This window comes from Mus musculus, chromosome 14, assembly GCF_000001635.26.
Source record: "Mus musculus strain C57BL/6J chromosome 14, GRCm38.p6 C57BL/6J".
NCBI classification, from domain to species: domain Eukaryota; kingdom Metazoa; phylum Chordata; class Mammalia; order Rodentia; family Muridae; genus Mus; species Mus musculus.
The window spans coordinates 34,572,016-34,584,975 of record NC_000080.6 but is presented as its reverse complement, the minus strand read 5'-3'; the positions used below and the strand labels follow the sequence as shown (position 1 = coordinate 34,584,975).

At 51.6% G+C, this 12,960-nt stretch overlaps 1 protein-coding gene across 11 annotated transcripts in view; it reads left to right on the top strand.

The window, feature by feature from the left end:
- Window positions 1-12,960, top strand: part of Ldb3 (LIM domain binding 3) — a 63,616-nt gene that overhangs the window by 5,339 nt on the left and 45,317 nt on the right. For 7 of the 11 annotated variants that reach the window (NM_001039072.2, NM_001039073.2, NM_001039074.2 and 4 more), the window contains 3 exons: window positions 5,649-5,800; window positions 6,306-6,381; window positions 11,964-11,986. In NM_001039072.2, the coding sequence (NP_001034161.1) occupies window positions 5,649-5,800; window positions 6,306-6,381; window positions 11,964-11,986 (251 nt within the window). Of the gene's footprint in view, window positions 1-5,648; window positions 5,801-6,305; window positions 6,382-7,631; window positions 7,991-11,963; window positions 11,987-12,960 lie in introns of all 11 variants that reach the window. The other 4 variants (NM_001039071.2, NM_011918.4, XM_017316019.2 and 1 more) reach the window with 1 other exon arrangement.

Here is a 12,960-nt window from a genome sequence, read left to right as displayed (position 1 = left end):
ACTCTTAGGTGCCAAGGCACCTATCTGAGTGTGTGAGGCATGAGGTATAGAGAAGACAGGGCCTGTGGTCATTTCTTAGGAGAACTCAGGGAGAGTAGAAGAAAGAAAAGTTAAATGACAGCTATTTGAACAAGCAAGGCAAGGCAAAGGAGAGCCTGGCTTATTTTATATACCAGGGTTGGAATAGAGGTTGAGGCCACTGGGAGAAAGAAGTTTCCAGATAAAGGACGAGGACTGGGACAAAATCCCAAGGGAGACCAGATGGGAAGAGAGCCAGCCTGGCACAGAGTAATTTAATCCCAAAGGGTTAAAATGCATTTAGGACTCCAGGGGGAAACCCTGCCAGGCTTCGATGAAGGAGCTGGGAAGGTTCCACTCTTTCTAGGCCTGTAACCGCCCTCAGCCAGTCCCACCACAGCGGGCAAGACACACAGAGAAGGAAGGCAGGGCCTGTGTGCTTCAGAGGAGGGATGCTAAAAACTTCTGTAGAGCCCAGGTGCCCCCCAGGTACCTACTGCACAGCACCTGGGACCCTAGACAGAATCCTGCTAGTCTTCCACAGCCTACTAGGAACAGTAGGCCGGCTGAGGACCAGTCAGCAGGGCTGACCACCCTCTGCTGACTCTGGATCTTGTGTTTCATAGGACCCTAGGGTACAGTCATACTGACCACATACATTCTTTCCCCCAGTCCCACCACTGACTTTTCTGGATCTTCTAAGGAGAAGGAGGTTGCTCCCTTAGGTTCATTCCAGAACCTTCTCAGTTCTGCAGCATCCTGTGCCACGCCCTGTTTAATAATGTAATCCTCACAACACGCTGGAGAGGAAGGCCTTACCTTGCCCTCTGGACACTCACTGGAATGTGTGACGTCTCAATCAGAGCAGGCTTAAGTTGACCCACTGTGCACGTGTGTGCCTTCCCTTCTCTGCTTTCCTCCTTGGCATGCCAGGGACCATGATATTAGCTACTCCTGTGCTACCTCTGAAGAGTGGGCAGGGACTTGCAAATCAGATGTGTCCTCTTGGCCACCATGGCTTTCTCTGTTGTCCTTGCCTGGCTTACACATTCGGGGTCTGTTCTGAACACAGGGCGGGCAGTGGTTAAGAAGAGACCTGGGAAAGCACAGGCTGGTTCATGGCTGTTGGTAAGAGAGGTCTCTTTTGGTCTTGTTGTCATCACTCACACAGTACAGGACAGTGCTTCTGGGACCAGGGATAAGGGGTTCCTTATGGTCATAGCCCAGCAAGGCATGGGCTGAGTAGTGATCTTGGTCCAGTGGGGTCCCCTATAGGTTTTCCTTTGTGTTCAGGTGTATACATTGAAAGTGACTGTTGACAACTGAAAAATTAGGTAGAAATGAAACATTCATCCAAAGTTTTTTTCTTTTTTTTTTTTTTTTTGGTTTTTTCGAGACAGGGTTTCTCTGTGTAGCCCTGGCTGTGCTGGAACTCACTCTGTAGACCAGGCTGGCCTCAAACTCAGAAATCCGCCTGCCTCTGCCCTGCCTCCCAAGTGCTGGGATTAAAGGCATGCGCCACCACGCCCGGCCAAAGAAAATTTTAAATGCTCAAAAGGAGATTGAAGGATATTTTAAAAAAAGAAAGTATATCTAAGAACATGTGTACTTTGAGTCTTTTCTGAGAAAAGTTAACAGAGAGAGGAGGGTGGAGAGTTAGAGAAGAATGCATGAGCTACACTTCTCATGAGCCTTGGACTCCAGGCCGTGGTCCAACAGTGCCAGTCCCCTTCCCCAGCCAGCTGAGGCTGCTTCTCTGGGAGGGAAGGGATCTTATGGTCCTTGGCTGTCTTTAGCATCTCTGCCTCCATCTGGCCTTCTCTAAGGACACTTGAGCAGAAAAGAGGACCTCTGTGAGTACCACACCCCTACTTGAGGGACATTGGGCCCTGCTTAGGGCATCCAAAGGCCAGGCCAACAGAGCCCTAATGGGCAGACACAGATGGAGGGACAAAGGCGCCAGGGACAGGAGGATCCAGCTTGGTGGCTCCCCTCTGGAATGTTTGGCTACTGACCAGGCCCCTGGAGCAAGGATTACCCCAGCCCACGCCTGAGGATATCAGACAGCACCAAGCACAGGGAAGGATAAATACAAGTTGGCTGTGTCCTAGGGAGAAATCTGTCACCAGGCAGCTCTAAAGACATGACATTCCTGATGGCCTAGACCTGGCACCAGCTGATGGGGCCCAGCCTCCCTTGGATGTCATTCTGGTGCCCTTGCTTACACTGTCACCAGGATCTGACCACTCCCATCCTGCCTAGCAGTGTCTCTTCTGGGTTTATAACCCTTCCCTCCTGTGTGAGATTGATGGCTGCTTCCCTGATACCCTACCTCAAGTTACTTGCTGCAAGGAATAATTCCTTCTCCTTAGACAGAGGCACTGGGGGTACCCTTCTGTATGGATGTCCTGCTATGCAGAGTATTTTATGGGGTGACATACCAGAGGGCAGATTTCATATGAGGTATCTTCCCCTGGGATGTCCTGCCATGGGGTTAACCAGCTGTGGGAGTGCACAGGCAGTCCGCTGGGACAGCGTGGCACTGGAAATATTACCCTGGGTGGATGCGAGTGTTTTCATCTGTCTTTGAGGTGCTTCTTAACTAAGAAGGCTTGATGGACAGTGAGTAGTGAGAGTGCTGTGTGGTAGAGTGGGAGAGGGGGATGTTATGGCCGGACAGTGATGAGGAGAACTGGGTGTGTACTGCCTGTGCCCAGGACTAGTCACTGCCCAACCCTACCTGCCCTTGGGGTGGGAGGTGAGGTGGCACGGAATCAACAACACAGATTCAGGGAGCAGGTGAGGAATGCCACGGTAAGCTCATCTGAGCACTGCTGCAAGCTCCGTTAACACCCTCCACCCATGCCCCACAGGTCCCAAGAAAGCATCTCTTCTAAACAGCAGTTCCCAATTGGCTGGCATTGTCTGCATTAGCAATTCTTACTCTCAGGGAGTCTTCAGTTATGTCCTCCTGCAGGAGATGCCTTTGTGGCTGTATCCTCCCCCCCATACCCTCCCTCATAGAGGTGACCGCCACCATACCTCCTACTGTTGTTCTTTTTTTTTTATTTTTCAGCTTAAAAATGACTGTAATGAGTTGCTCGAGATAGCACAGCCTTGCTAGAAAAGGAATCATTAAGTCTTTGCCCTTCCAGAACTGGGATTACAAGCGCTTGCCTACTCCTGTCTTCCAGTTGTGTGCTAGGACTGACACTCAGGTCCTCACGCTTGTACAGCAAACCTTTAACCGACAGAGCCATGTCCCCAGGCTGTCACTATTTCCCATCTCTGCACTGGAGACTGCAACACGCTTTCGTTACCATGGGCTCCCTGTGGGGACAGACTGGGGAGTAGTGATGGCTCTATGATGCCTCTATGGCATCTGGAGAGTGGGCTTTGCAAGTCAGGAGTGTCAAGGCTTTCTCTGTTCTCCTTGCCTGGCTTACACCTTTCGGGTTGAGAAGAAGGCCGTTCTGGGCACAGGGTGGGCAGTGTTTAAGAAGAGATGGGACTGCAAAGGCTGGTTAATGGAAGTTGGGAAGGGAGGTCTCCTTGGGTCTGTTGTCATTGACATGGTACAGGACAGTGCTTCTGGGATCAGTGGTACAAGTACAAAAAAAATCACTTCATCACAGTGACTGCAAGGTACCTTGATGGATGCATAGTTAGTTCCCTTTAAGGAACCTGGAAGGAGAACTCCGTCCATGTCTACAAGTTCAGAGCTTGACCAGAGGCTCCACACAGGCTTGGCACAGATAGAGCTCTTAGGACAGTCCCCAGACCTGAGCCAAAATCTGGCTTCGGCCAGCATTAATGACTAGTCTTATCCCTGTACCATAAAGATGGGTAGATGTGGCCAGATATGCCAAGAGAACTAGCACACAAGGAGGCAAAGCTGAGGGATATGCCCTCTAACCATATGGGCAATATGGGGGTGGGGCTTAGAGCCTCCTCTTATCTGTGATGTCATTGGTGGCAAGGCCTGTGAGACATTCCATGTGGTCTCATAGGGGGACTTTCCAACATGATGTCATAGGGTCAGCTCCAAAAATACCTTTATGTATAAGCACCACCCACTCGCAGATTATCCCACCCTGCTTGTCTCAATAAATATTTACGCTGGAAAAAATAATGACCATTTCTGTGTGATATTATCAGGAACACTTCCATTGGAAGTCATAGAAGTTAAAGCTAGTCTCCTCTAGTAACATCTCAGGCACTATCTTTCTGAGCAGGGCTGCTAATGTCACTACAGCCAGCCCATTGAACTACACTAAATTATTTAACTAGGCCTTCTGGAAGTTCACATCTCAGATAATATCACTGTGAGTAGGGTCACCAAAGCTGCCATACAAAATTCGATATCGTGTATGTCATTGAGAGTTCAGTGTAAGCCATGGCTTCCCAAGTGATGGGTGTAGCTTTCCTAACATCCCTGGAAGTGTTTCTTGTTTGTGGAGTCTTAATGGCATTCTGTTTAACCGAAGATGGAGCATCCAGCCAAATAGCTTTTGGTACAGGAATTAGGAACTAGCTTTATAACTATACTTCCCCTTCTAGATGCTTGCAAGCAGCCAGAGAGCCCTAAGCCTGCTTAACTTTACAGCCTGCCTTGTTCTCACCCACGAGTGGCTGTCGGCTTCTTTAGTTGTCTGTGTACCTGCCCTGGTAGCATGGAGCACCCCGTGTTTCGATGCTTTTGGGAGGGTACATTTAGCCTGCCCTTTAGTCTGGCAATGACTGGAGGCAAGGAAGTGTTAAGTCTGACCCTCATTTCTGGGATTAGAAAGTACTCTATGGGGGCTGGCGAGATGGCTCAGTGGTTAAGAGCGCTGACTGCTCTTCCGAAGTTCCCGAGTTCAAATCCCAGCAACCACATGGTGGCTCACAACCATCCGTAATGAAATCTGATGCCCTCTTCTGGAGTATCTAAAGACAGCTACAGTGTACGTACATATAATAAATAAATAAATAAATAAATAAATAAATAAATAAATAAATAAATAAATTAAAAAAAAAGAAATAAAGCTCACAACCATCCGTAATGAAATCTGATGCCCTCTTCTGGAGTATCTAAAGACAGCTACAGTGTACGTACATATAATAAATAAATAAATAAATAAATAAATAAATAAATAAATAAATAAAAAAGAAATAAAGTACTCTATGGGTGTGCAGGGTGCAGGGGTAATAGGTTAATCAGCAATATATAACCTCCAAATGTCAATGGCCTAGCACAGGGAGACTTTATTCCTCATTCAGAAAGCCTGGCATACCGTCTCTGCGCCAGGTAGTAACTCTGACATCCAGAGCCCTTCCGATTAACAACCTGGCTGATCTTCTCTCTAGCCTGTGCATTCAGTCAGTCAACAAGCAGTGTGCAGGATTCTGATGATGGTTGCTGGGAAAAGACCCATCAGTGGTGCGTGTTCCACCAGCATTCCACTGGCCAAAGCTGGTCCTTCGACTGCTGTCAAAAAGTCCTAGGAAGTGGTAGCCATGTGAGGAAGAGGAAGAAGGCTTGGCAAGCCACCAGTGGTGGCCATCAGGAATAAAAGACATGCTGGGTGTGTACTGGGAACTCCAGGTGATCCTTCCCCGACTCACCCCTCTTCTGCTTCTTCAACCAGATCACTCCAGGCAGCAAGGCAGCCCAGTCCCAGCTCAGCCAAGGAGACCTGGTGGTGGCCATTGATGGCGTCAACACAGACACCATGACCCACCTGGAGGCCCAGAACAAGATCAAGTCGGCCAGCTACAACCTGAGCCTCACTCTACAGAAGTAGGTGGAAGCTCCTTCCAGAGAAGGGGACCCAGGGTTGGTGTTGGCATGTCATAGGGACAAATGAGATCGTTCCCAGCATTTGCATGGGCCTAGCCCTGTGCTACAGAATTGGATAGAAGGGATGGGCTGAAATCATTATCAGGCTACCACTGACTCAGTTTAGAGAAGTGGCTTAGGCAGAAAGCATGGCCACAGCGCTACTGGAATGTGGAGGGCTGGACCTGGAAGCCCAGCTTCCTCTTTCCTCTAGCATCCCTACCCTCACCTCATGTAGAAGAAGCCTGTGAATGCTGAAGGAAACAAACAAACAATCAAACAAACAAACAAACAAAAAACCTTCCAAGGTTATGACTCTTTATCCTGGTCAAGTCCAGGGCCTCCTCCCTCAGGGGAGCAAGTGCGCCTTGGACCCTGTGGATTTCACTATCCAGCTCCCAGTCACCTCCAGGAACTTTGGCCAGGAGCAAGCATCCTCACTGGGTCCTGTTTCTGGTTTATCTAGGTCCAAGCGGCCTATTCCCATCTCCACGACAGCGCCTCCCATCCAGTCCCCGCTGCCAGTGATCCCCCACCAGAAGGTAGGTGCCGGCCATTGGTAGTGGGGTCCACTTAGCTGCGGTTCCGTGGAGCAAAATCTTGCCTGCCTGTCCCTCATGGAAAGTGTTTGAGCCCCCTCCCTGTGATGTATAGAGTTGTGGGCACTCAATCTGGGCCCAAGATTCCATCCTAGGCTGGTCTGAGAAGAAACCAGCTTGGAAAAAGATGTGCTAAGAAGAGGGCCAGCATTCTAGTCTGGCAGGAAACAGTTGTCTGTCTAGAAGACTCTGACCCTCAGTATTTGAAGGCACTGAGACTGGAGTTGCTGTAAGAGGCCCCAGCTTGAGTCAACCATCTCAGGAGGCACTCCCGGGTGTGAAGGGACCTTACTGGCCCTGGGGCGGGGGGTGCATTCCTCCACAGAGACTCTTCTAGTTTCTAAATGTCTACCCATCCCTTCCAGCTACAGATTCCCTAGGTCCATCAGTTAAGTCCTAGAGACTAGCACAGGAGTGGACAGGCAGCCAAAGCTTGGCCCCAGATCTCACCACTAGATCCAGAGTCCTTCTCAGACTCTCTCTAAGCAGCTGAGCCCTGTGGGCCCAAGGGCCTCACCTAAGCCCATGGCTCCTCAGCCACTCCCTCACTACAACTGTAGACAGAATCCAGCCTAGCTAATAAGGAGATTGGACAGCAGGAGAGAGGAAAAGAGGAGCCTCCCAGAGGCTCATAGGTTTGGAGAGCTGGATAGAAGGCTTCTGGGCCAAATTGCTAAGGTAGACTTAGAGGCCAAATAGCCCAGGTGCTTTCTTAGGTCCCCCTTGGTACCTCCACCCTAAATGTCAGTCAGCCCTGGCTTGGAAGGGTCTTCTCCAGGTGGGGTCAGTAAATCAGAAGGTTTGTCTGCATTCATGGACTACCCATTCAAAGGGGAAGATGTGCATTGGAGGAATAGACAGGATAGTGGTACCCTTACCATCCCTGAGTCCCGCATCCTCCTTCTTGGTCCTCAGGGATAGGCTTGGTTTTCTATGAGGGGCTTTGCATTCTGTCTAGATGGACGCCAGCCTCTAGACCAGGAGCCACAAGCTTCTCTCCTCCTCTCCACTCAAAAAAGGCCTTCCTTTCCTGTGCCCCGTCTGGGTGCTTCGTCCAGCAGGCTGCAGGCTGTGGGTGGTGGGCTATGGGTGCTCGCACTAACGCGTCTTTCAAGTCCACACAGAAGCACAGCCATGTGCGGCCTCTAACCACTGTCTTCTCTCTCCCCCTGCATGGTGCTGCCCTATGCCAGGACCCTGCTCTGGACACGAACGGCAGCCTGGCGACTCCCAGCCCCAGCCCTGAGGCAAGGGCCAGCCCAGGCGCCCTGGAGTTCGGGGACACCTTTAGCTCCTCCTTCTCCCAGACCTCTGTCTGCAGCCCACTCATGGAGGCCTCGGGGCCTGTCCTTCCTCTGGGTAGCCCAGTGGCCAAGGCCAGCTCAGAGGGTGCACAGGGCTCAGTCAGCCCCAAAGTTCTGCCAGGCCCCAGCCAACCGAGGCAATATAACAACCCCATTGGCCTGTACTCAGCAGAGACCCTGAGGGAGATGGCTCAGATGTATCAGATGAGCCTCCGAGGGAAGGCCTCAGGTGCTGGACTCCTAGGAGGGTAGGTAAAGGGCACCCTGCAGTCTGGTATGGAGTCACCTGGGTCATCGGTGCTCAGCATAACAGCCTGGTCAGATGGTCAGGGGGAGGAACAAGCCTCAACACAGCCAGCCCTGCACCCTCAAGGCAGAAACAGCTCAAAGCAACACCAGCAGGGATCCCATTGAGTCCGCTGTCAGCCAGGCCTGTCACTGCTTTGTACGAGCACTCTGGAAAGACATGTCTGCTCTTTGCAGAAATAGAAACTGAGGCCCAGAAAAGGTTCAACTGAGGTCCACATGTCCAGCTACTGCTAAGTAGCTTAGCCAAGCCCCTATGCAGGAGACGCGGACTTCCCACATTTTCACCCCAGGTCACACCCTGTCCCAAAGGTGACATTCCCACTGCCTTTGGGAACTAAGGTGCTAAGAGACAGACTAGTCCATACATCCCTGGGATCTCTAAGGCAAGGCCAGGGAACAGTCAGAGATAAGAAAGTAAGCTCTCTAAGGATGGGAGTAGTCTAGGGAGGCTACCTGGAGGAGAGGGTGCCAGAAGTACCCACGGAGAGATTGGGCAATGGTATGCAGGGAGGAGGTTTGTGGGACTGATTCAAGCTAGGGTGGGCTTCGAGGAAGCAGAACTCTGAGGAGAAAGGGCTGCGGAGAACAAGAAGTCATCATTGGTCCCCACAGTCTAGTTAGTAAGACTCCATGGGGAACAGGAGTTGAAAGAGCACGGAATCAGGTCACTGTGGCAGGGTAGAAGGGAGGGGGTTCCCATATGAACATGTATCAGCTGCCAGACCTCTGTCCCCTTGTCTCACAGTAACTGCCCTGTACAATGGGCATGCCTGTCCCTAGGTGCTACAAGAACATCAGGCTGAAGTGAGGCAATGTAGCCTACTGTCTCAGAGAGAGAGTCTGTTCTCATCCCTGGGTTACTGGGAGGAGAAAGAGAAGGGCAGGTGTCACGCACTCACCCCATGGAATCACTGGCTAGAGTCTCCCAGATAAGACTCAAGAGTCAACACAGGAGCCCCACTGCCTTGGCCCCAGACACATCTTCCTCTACTTTTCTATGCCCATGAGACCAGAGCTTCCTGGCTTCTCAACTTCCCTAGCTCCTTCTGGGATCTGAGCACAGCCAGCCTCTGGCTCATCACAGCTTTCCCCCAAGCAAGAAGCCAGAAAATTCTAGGAATAGCAGAATAAAGATGGCCTCCTTCTCCTGCCTCTGATGGGTCCCTTCTGGACCTATCCCAGGCAAGAAAGTTGCCTTCTGGTTGACTAGGACCCCTGGAAAGCCCATCGGCAATGATGGCAGTGTCTCAGTGGCTCCGAGTTAGGAACTGGCTCTTTTCAATTAATTAGTTTACTTTATGTGTATGGGTGTTTGGCCTGCGTGCAGATCTAAGAGACCACCTGATCCTCTGAAACTGGGATGACAAACAGTAGCGAGCTGCTGTGTGGGTGTAGGGAATAAATCCCAGCCCCTCTAGAAAAACAGTCAGCACTGTGCCATCTCTCCAGCCTCACAGGAGCTGGCTTTGTCAGTAACTTCAGAGGCAGACATTAATTTCAGTCGTCTTAGCAACTCAGACATAGCGTGCAATTGCCCCAAGATCATGTCGCTAGTAAGAGGCAGACAGAACTAACAATCTGATGTGCCTGGTTCTATCTTGATTTGAGATGGAACAGGGGAACTAGGAAATCAGGAGTCCGATCCCTTCCTCCCTGGACTCCCAGGTACCAAGCTTTTTGCTGTCTAGAATCTACCTGCACACGGAGACAGTCGGAGGAGCAGGAAACAGCAGTGTCCTCAGTGGGCCAGGGGAGGAAGTGAGGCTGGGGCTTCATTCAAAATACAGGCTGATGCTGTTGGTGTTGGCAGTGCGGGCAGAAAGAGCTGGGACCTCTGCTGTGCTGAGGCTCTCTGCTTCACTAAGTATCTAAATGATTGAAAGCAACAGAACTGGAAATTCTCCATGTGCATCTACTGCATACATCCTGTGCTGAGGGCATAGCCCCTCTGTATGGGACTTCTTTCTGGTTCTCTCTCTCTCTCTCTCTCTTTTTTTTTTTTTTAGATTTTTATTTTATTTTTATGTCTGTGGGTGTCATGCCTGCATGTATATCTGTGTACCACCAGAAGAGGGCGTCAGATTCCCTAGAACTGGAGTTACAAATGATTGTGAGTTGCCACGTGGGTGCTGGGAATCAAACTCTGGTCCTCTGGAAGAGCAGCTACACAGAGCCATCTTCTCCAGTGCTCATATTTCCTTCTTAGGAATAGGATTGATTTGGTAGAACTTGCCCAGATTCACAGCTTTGAGAAGAGGCATGGTTAAAAATTGACCTATGTCCTGTCATGCTCCAAAAGGAAGCCCCTTCCTTGCTCTCTGAGAAGCTCGTGGTGTGGTTTGTGGTAACTGGATCCCTGGGGAGATGTAGAGAGGCACCACTGGGGAGCCAGGGCAAGCTGTGGATCCTACTCCTCACCTTGAAGGGCAGCTTTCAGTGGCCCCACAGAGCAAAGGCTCCTGGTGCCTCCTCCTGAGATCTGGACACCACCTCGTTTCTGAGCTGTGTGTGCTGCAGGCGTCCAGGCCTTGGGGAGGAGCAAGAACCTAACAGGGGGGCAATTAGTGCCAAAGAAGGAGTTGTCTCCTGCTTAGGGCAGAGGCATCCCCCACCCCATCAGGCCAACACTGCCCTCTGCAGGGGACACTGGGCTGCTCAGGGCAAGAGCTGACCCTGCAGCTGTCAGCACTGGCCAAACATGGAGAAGAAATGACAAAGCCAAGCTGGCCTTTTCCTAATATAGCTCCACTTATGGCTATTTTGAGCCCAGGAGGACAGAAGGAATTTTATCAGCTCTGAGACAGTAGGGGACCTGGGCCTGAGCAGATACACCCCTGATCCCTGGGGTGGAAAGTCCTTGGCTTCCTAGGATCCTGGTTGTGGGGTGACCAGGGCCTGGCTCACTGGGCTTAAAGTTCTCCCTTTCCAGAGTCCGTAGCGGGCAGATCTAGGTAAGCAGAAGAACATGAGACAATGCCCACCCTCTCCCCGCCATCTGTTGTTTAGAGTGCCAGAGAGGACTGCAGGATAGGGTCCGCCACCATGGACGACCTGCATTTAAAGAAGCAGCTCACGGATGACGTACCCCCCCCCCCCCACAAGAAGTCCATATTCCAATTGCCCTATCAGAGCGAGGACAGTGTCCCTCTGTACTGCCTGCACCTGGTGACCCCTGCTGGGGCCTTTCCTGTGAAAGCCTTAACAATATCTTCTTCCTGGAACTCCTTCAGACTTACCACCTGCCCACAAGACCTAGGGACTGACTGCACCGCCCACTGCTCTCTGCTCCAAGAGGAGTGAGCAGAGCTGTCTTGCCTGTCCTTTGGGAGAGAGAATAAGGCCCGGGGGCTATGGCTAACCCTGCTGTACTCGCTGTTCACACAACACTACAGTGCTTCTTCAGGGAGCAAGCTCCTAAGCTCCTCCCACCCTGTGAACAGGGGCCTAAGCTGCCTGCAGCTTTTCACCTTTGGGGCCTCCAGCCAGAAGGAACTTGGGGCCTCAGCCCCCCTTCTTGAAGCGGCCTCAGTACTCAGGTCTAGCCCAGCTTTGTCTCTAGTGTCTACAGCCATGTTAGACACATGTGATCCATACAGCTGTATAGGAGTTCTTGGGCCAGGAGAGAAGCTGCCTCCCTCCTCTACCCTCTTCCCCCCTGACCCCCGGCAAAGCTGGAGTGCTGGGGCTCACCATAGTGGGAGTCCTGGCACCTTCCACCCAAGCTGCTGGTTCTTGAGGCCCTACTTCCTGGTCCTGCACTTTCTTCCTCACTTCCTTCTCCTCCTCCAAGACTAAGGTTTCGCCAGTCCCACCTCCTTCACCACCAGTCTGAAGATGGTCCCTACATTCAAGCCTCCCAAGTAGAGGCCCATTCTGACTACTCTATCTTCTTTGCTTTTTCTCTCCTTCCAGGTGGTAGCCAATTCTCCAGCCAAGTTAGTATCTAAGGACAGCATGTGTGTGTCCCTGTGTGCTGTTCCAGCATGCACCTGCCATCTGTTGGGTGTGGATGGTGTGTGCCTGCTGGCATGAGTACATATGTGCATGTGTGACTCCGGGGTGCATTGTGCCCTAGATGAGCCTGCACGGGTGTTTGCTGGAGTTTGGAGGGGAGCCGTTGCGAGGGATGGGTATCTACGTCATGGTCTCAATCTTGCTCCCCATTTCCTGCTGCAGCAGCTTAAGGCTTTAGGCTTTTAATTCAGGTGTGTGGGATGCTGCGCTGTCACTGACCTGTGTGGCCTGAAGACCTCTCTGTCCCAGTGGGATCCCTGAGAAGGAACGCACTTCATTTTTATCTCTGCTTGGGCATGTACCTATCTGTTGAAGGCAAGAGCCCTGGATGGGTAGAGACTAACAGGCTACAGCATGCTGGACTGGAGGGGCCTGGGCAGCTTGAGCCATCTTCCAAGGAAGAAGCATGTGTGTAGAAAGATGTGGAAGAACAGAGTCCCAGTCCACAGCAGAGCGACTGGCAGGATAAGCCCCTCCGTGGAGGACCTCTGCTCCGAGTCTCCGAGTCTCTGAGTGTGCCCAATGTGACTGCTTTTCGCCTCTGGAACGTTCTGGACTCTGCTTGTACTTGCTGCCTCTCTTCTGTCATGTGGCCCGGCTTTTGACCCCTTCCCAATCCCAACCCCCCCAAACCCTCTTGTGTCTGCTTCTCCATCGTGCTGTGTGTGATGGGAGTGTGCACCATGCCTGGTGGCCCTGCTGACCCCAGGAAGGAGTCTTGGCTGAAGTGGAGCCTCAGAGGGGAGCTGGGAGAGATGATTCAGGTGGACATGAAAGATGGCTCTTCTGCCAGGGTCTTGGGGGTGCCAAGAATCTTCCTGGCCACACCCAGGCAACCCACATGGGTAACTTACTTGGGCCAAGACCTCAACTTTGGGAGATCTCTCTCCACACC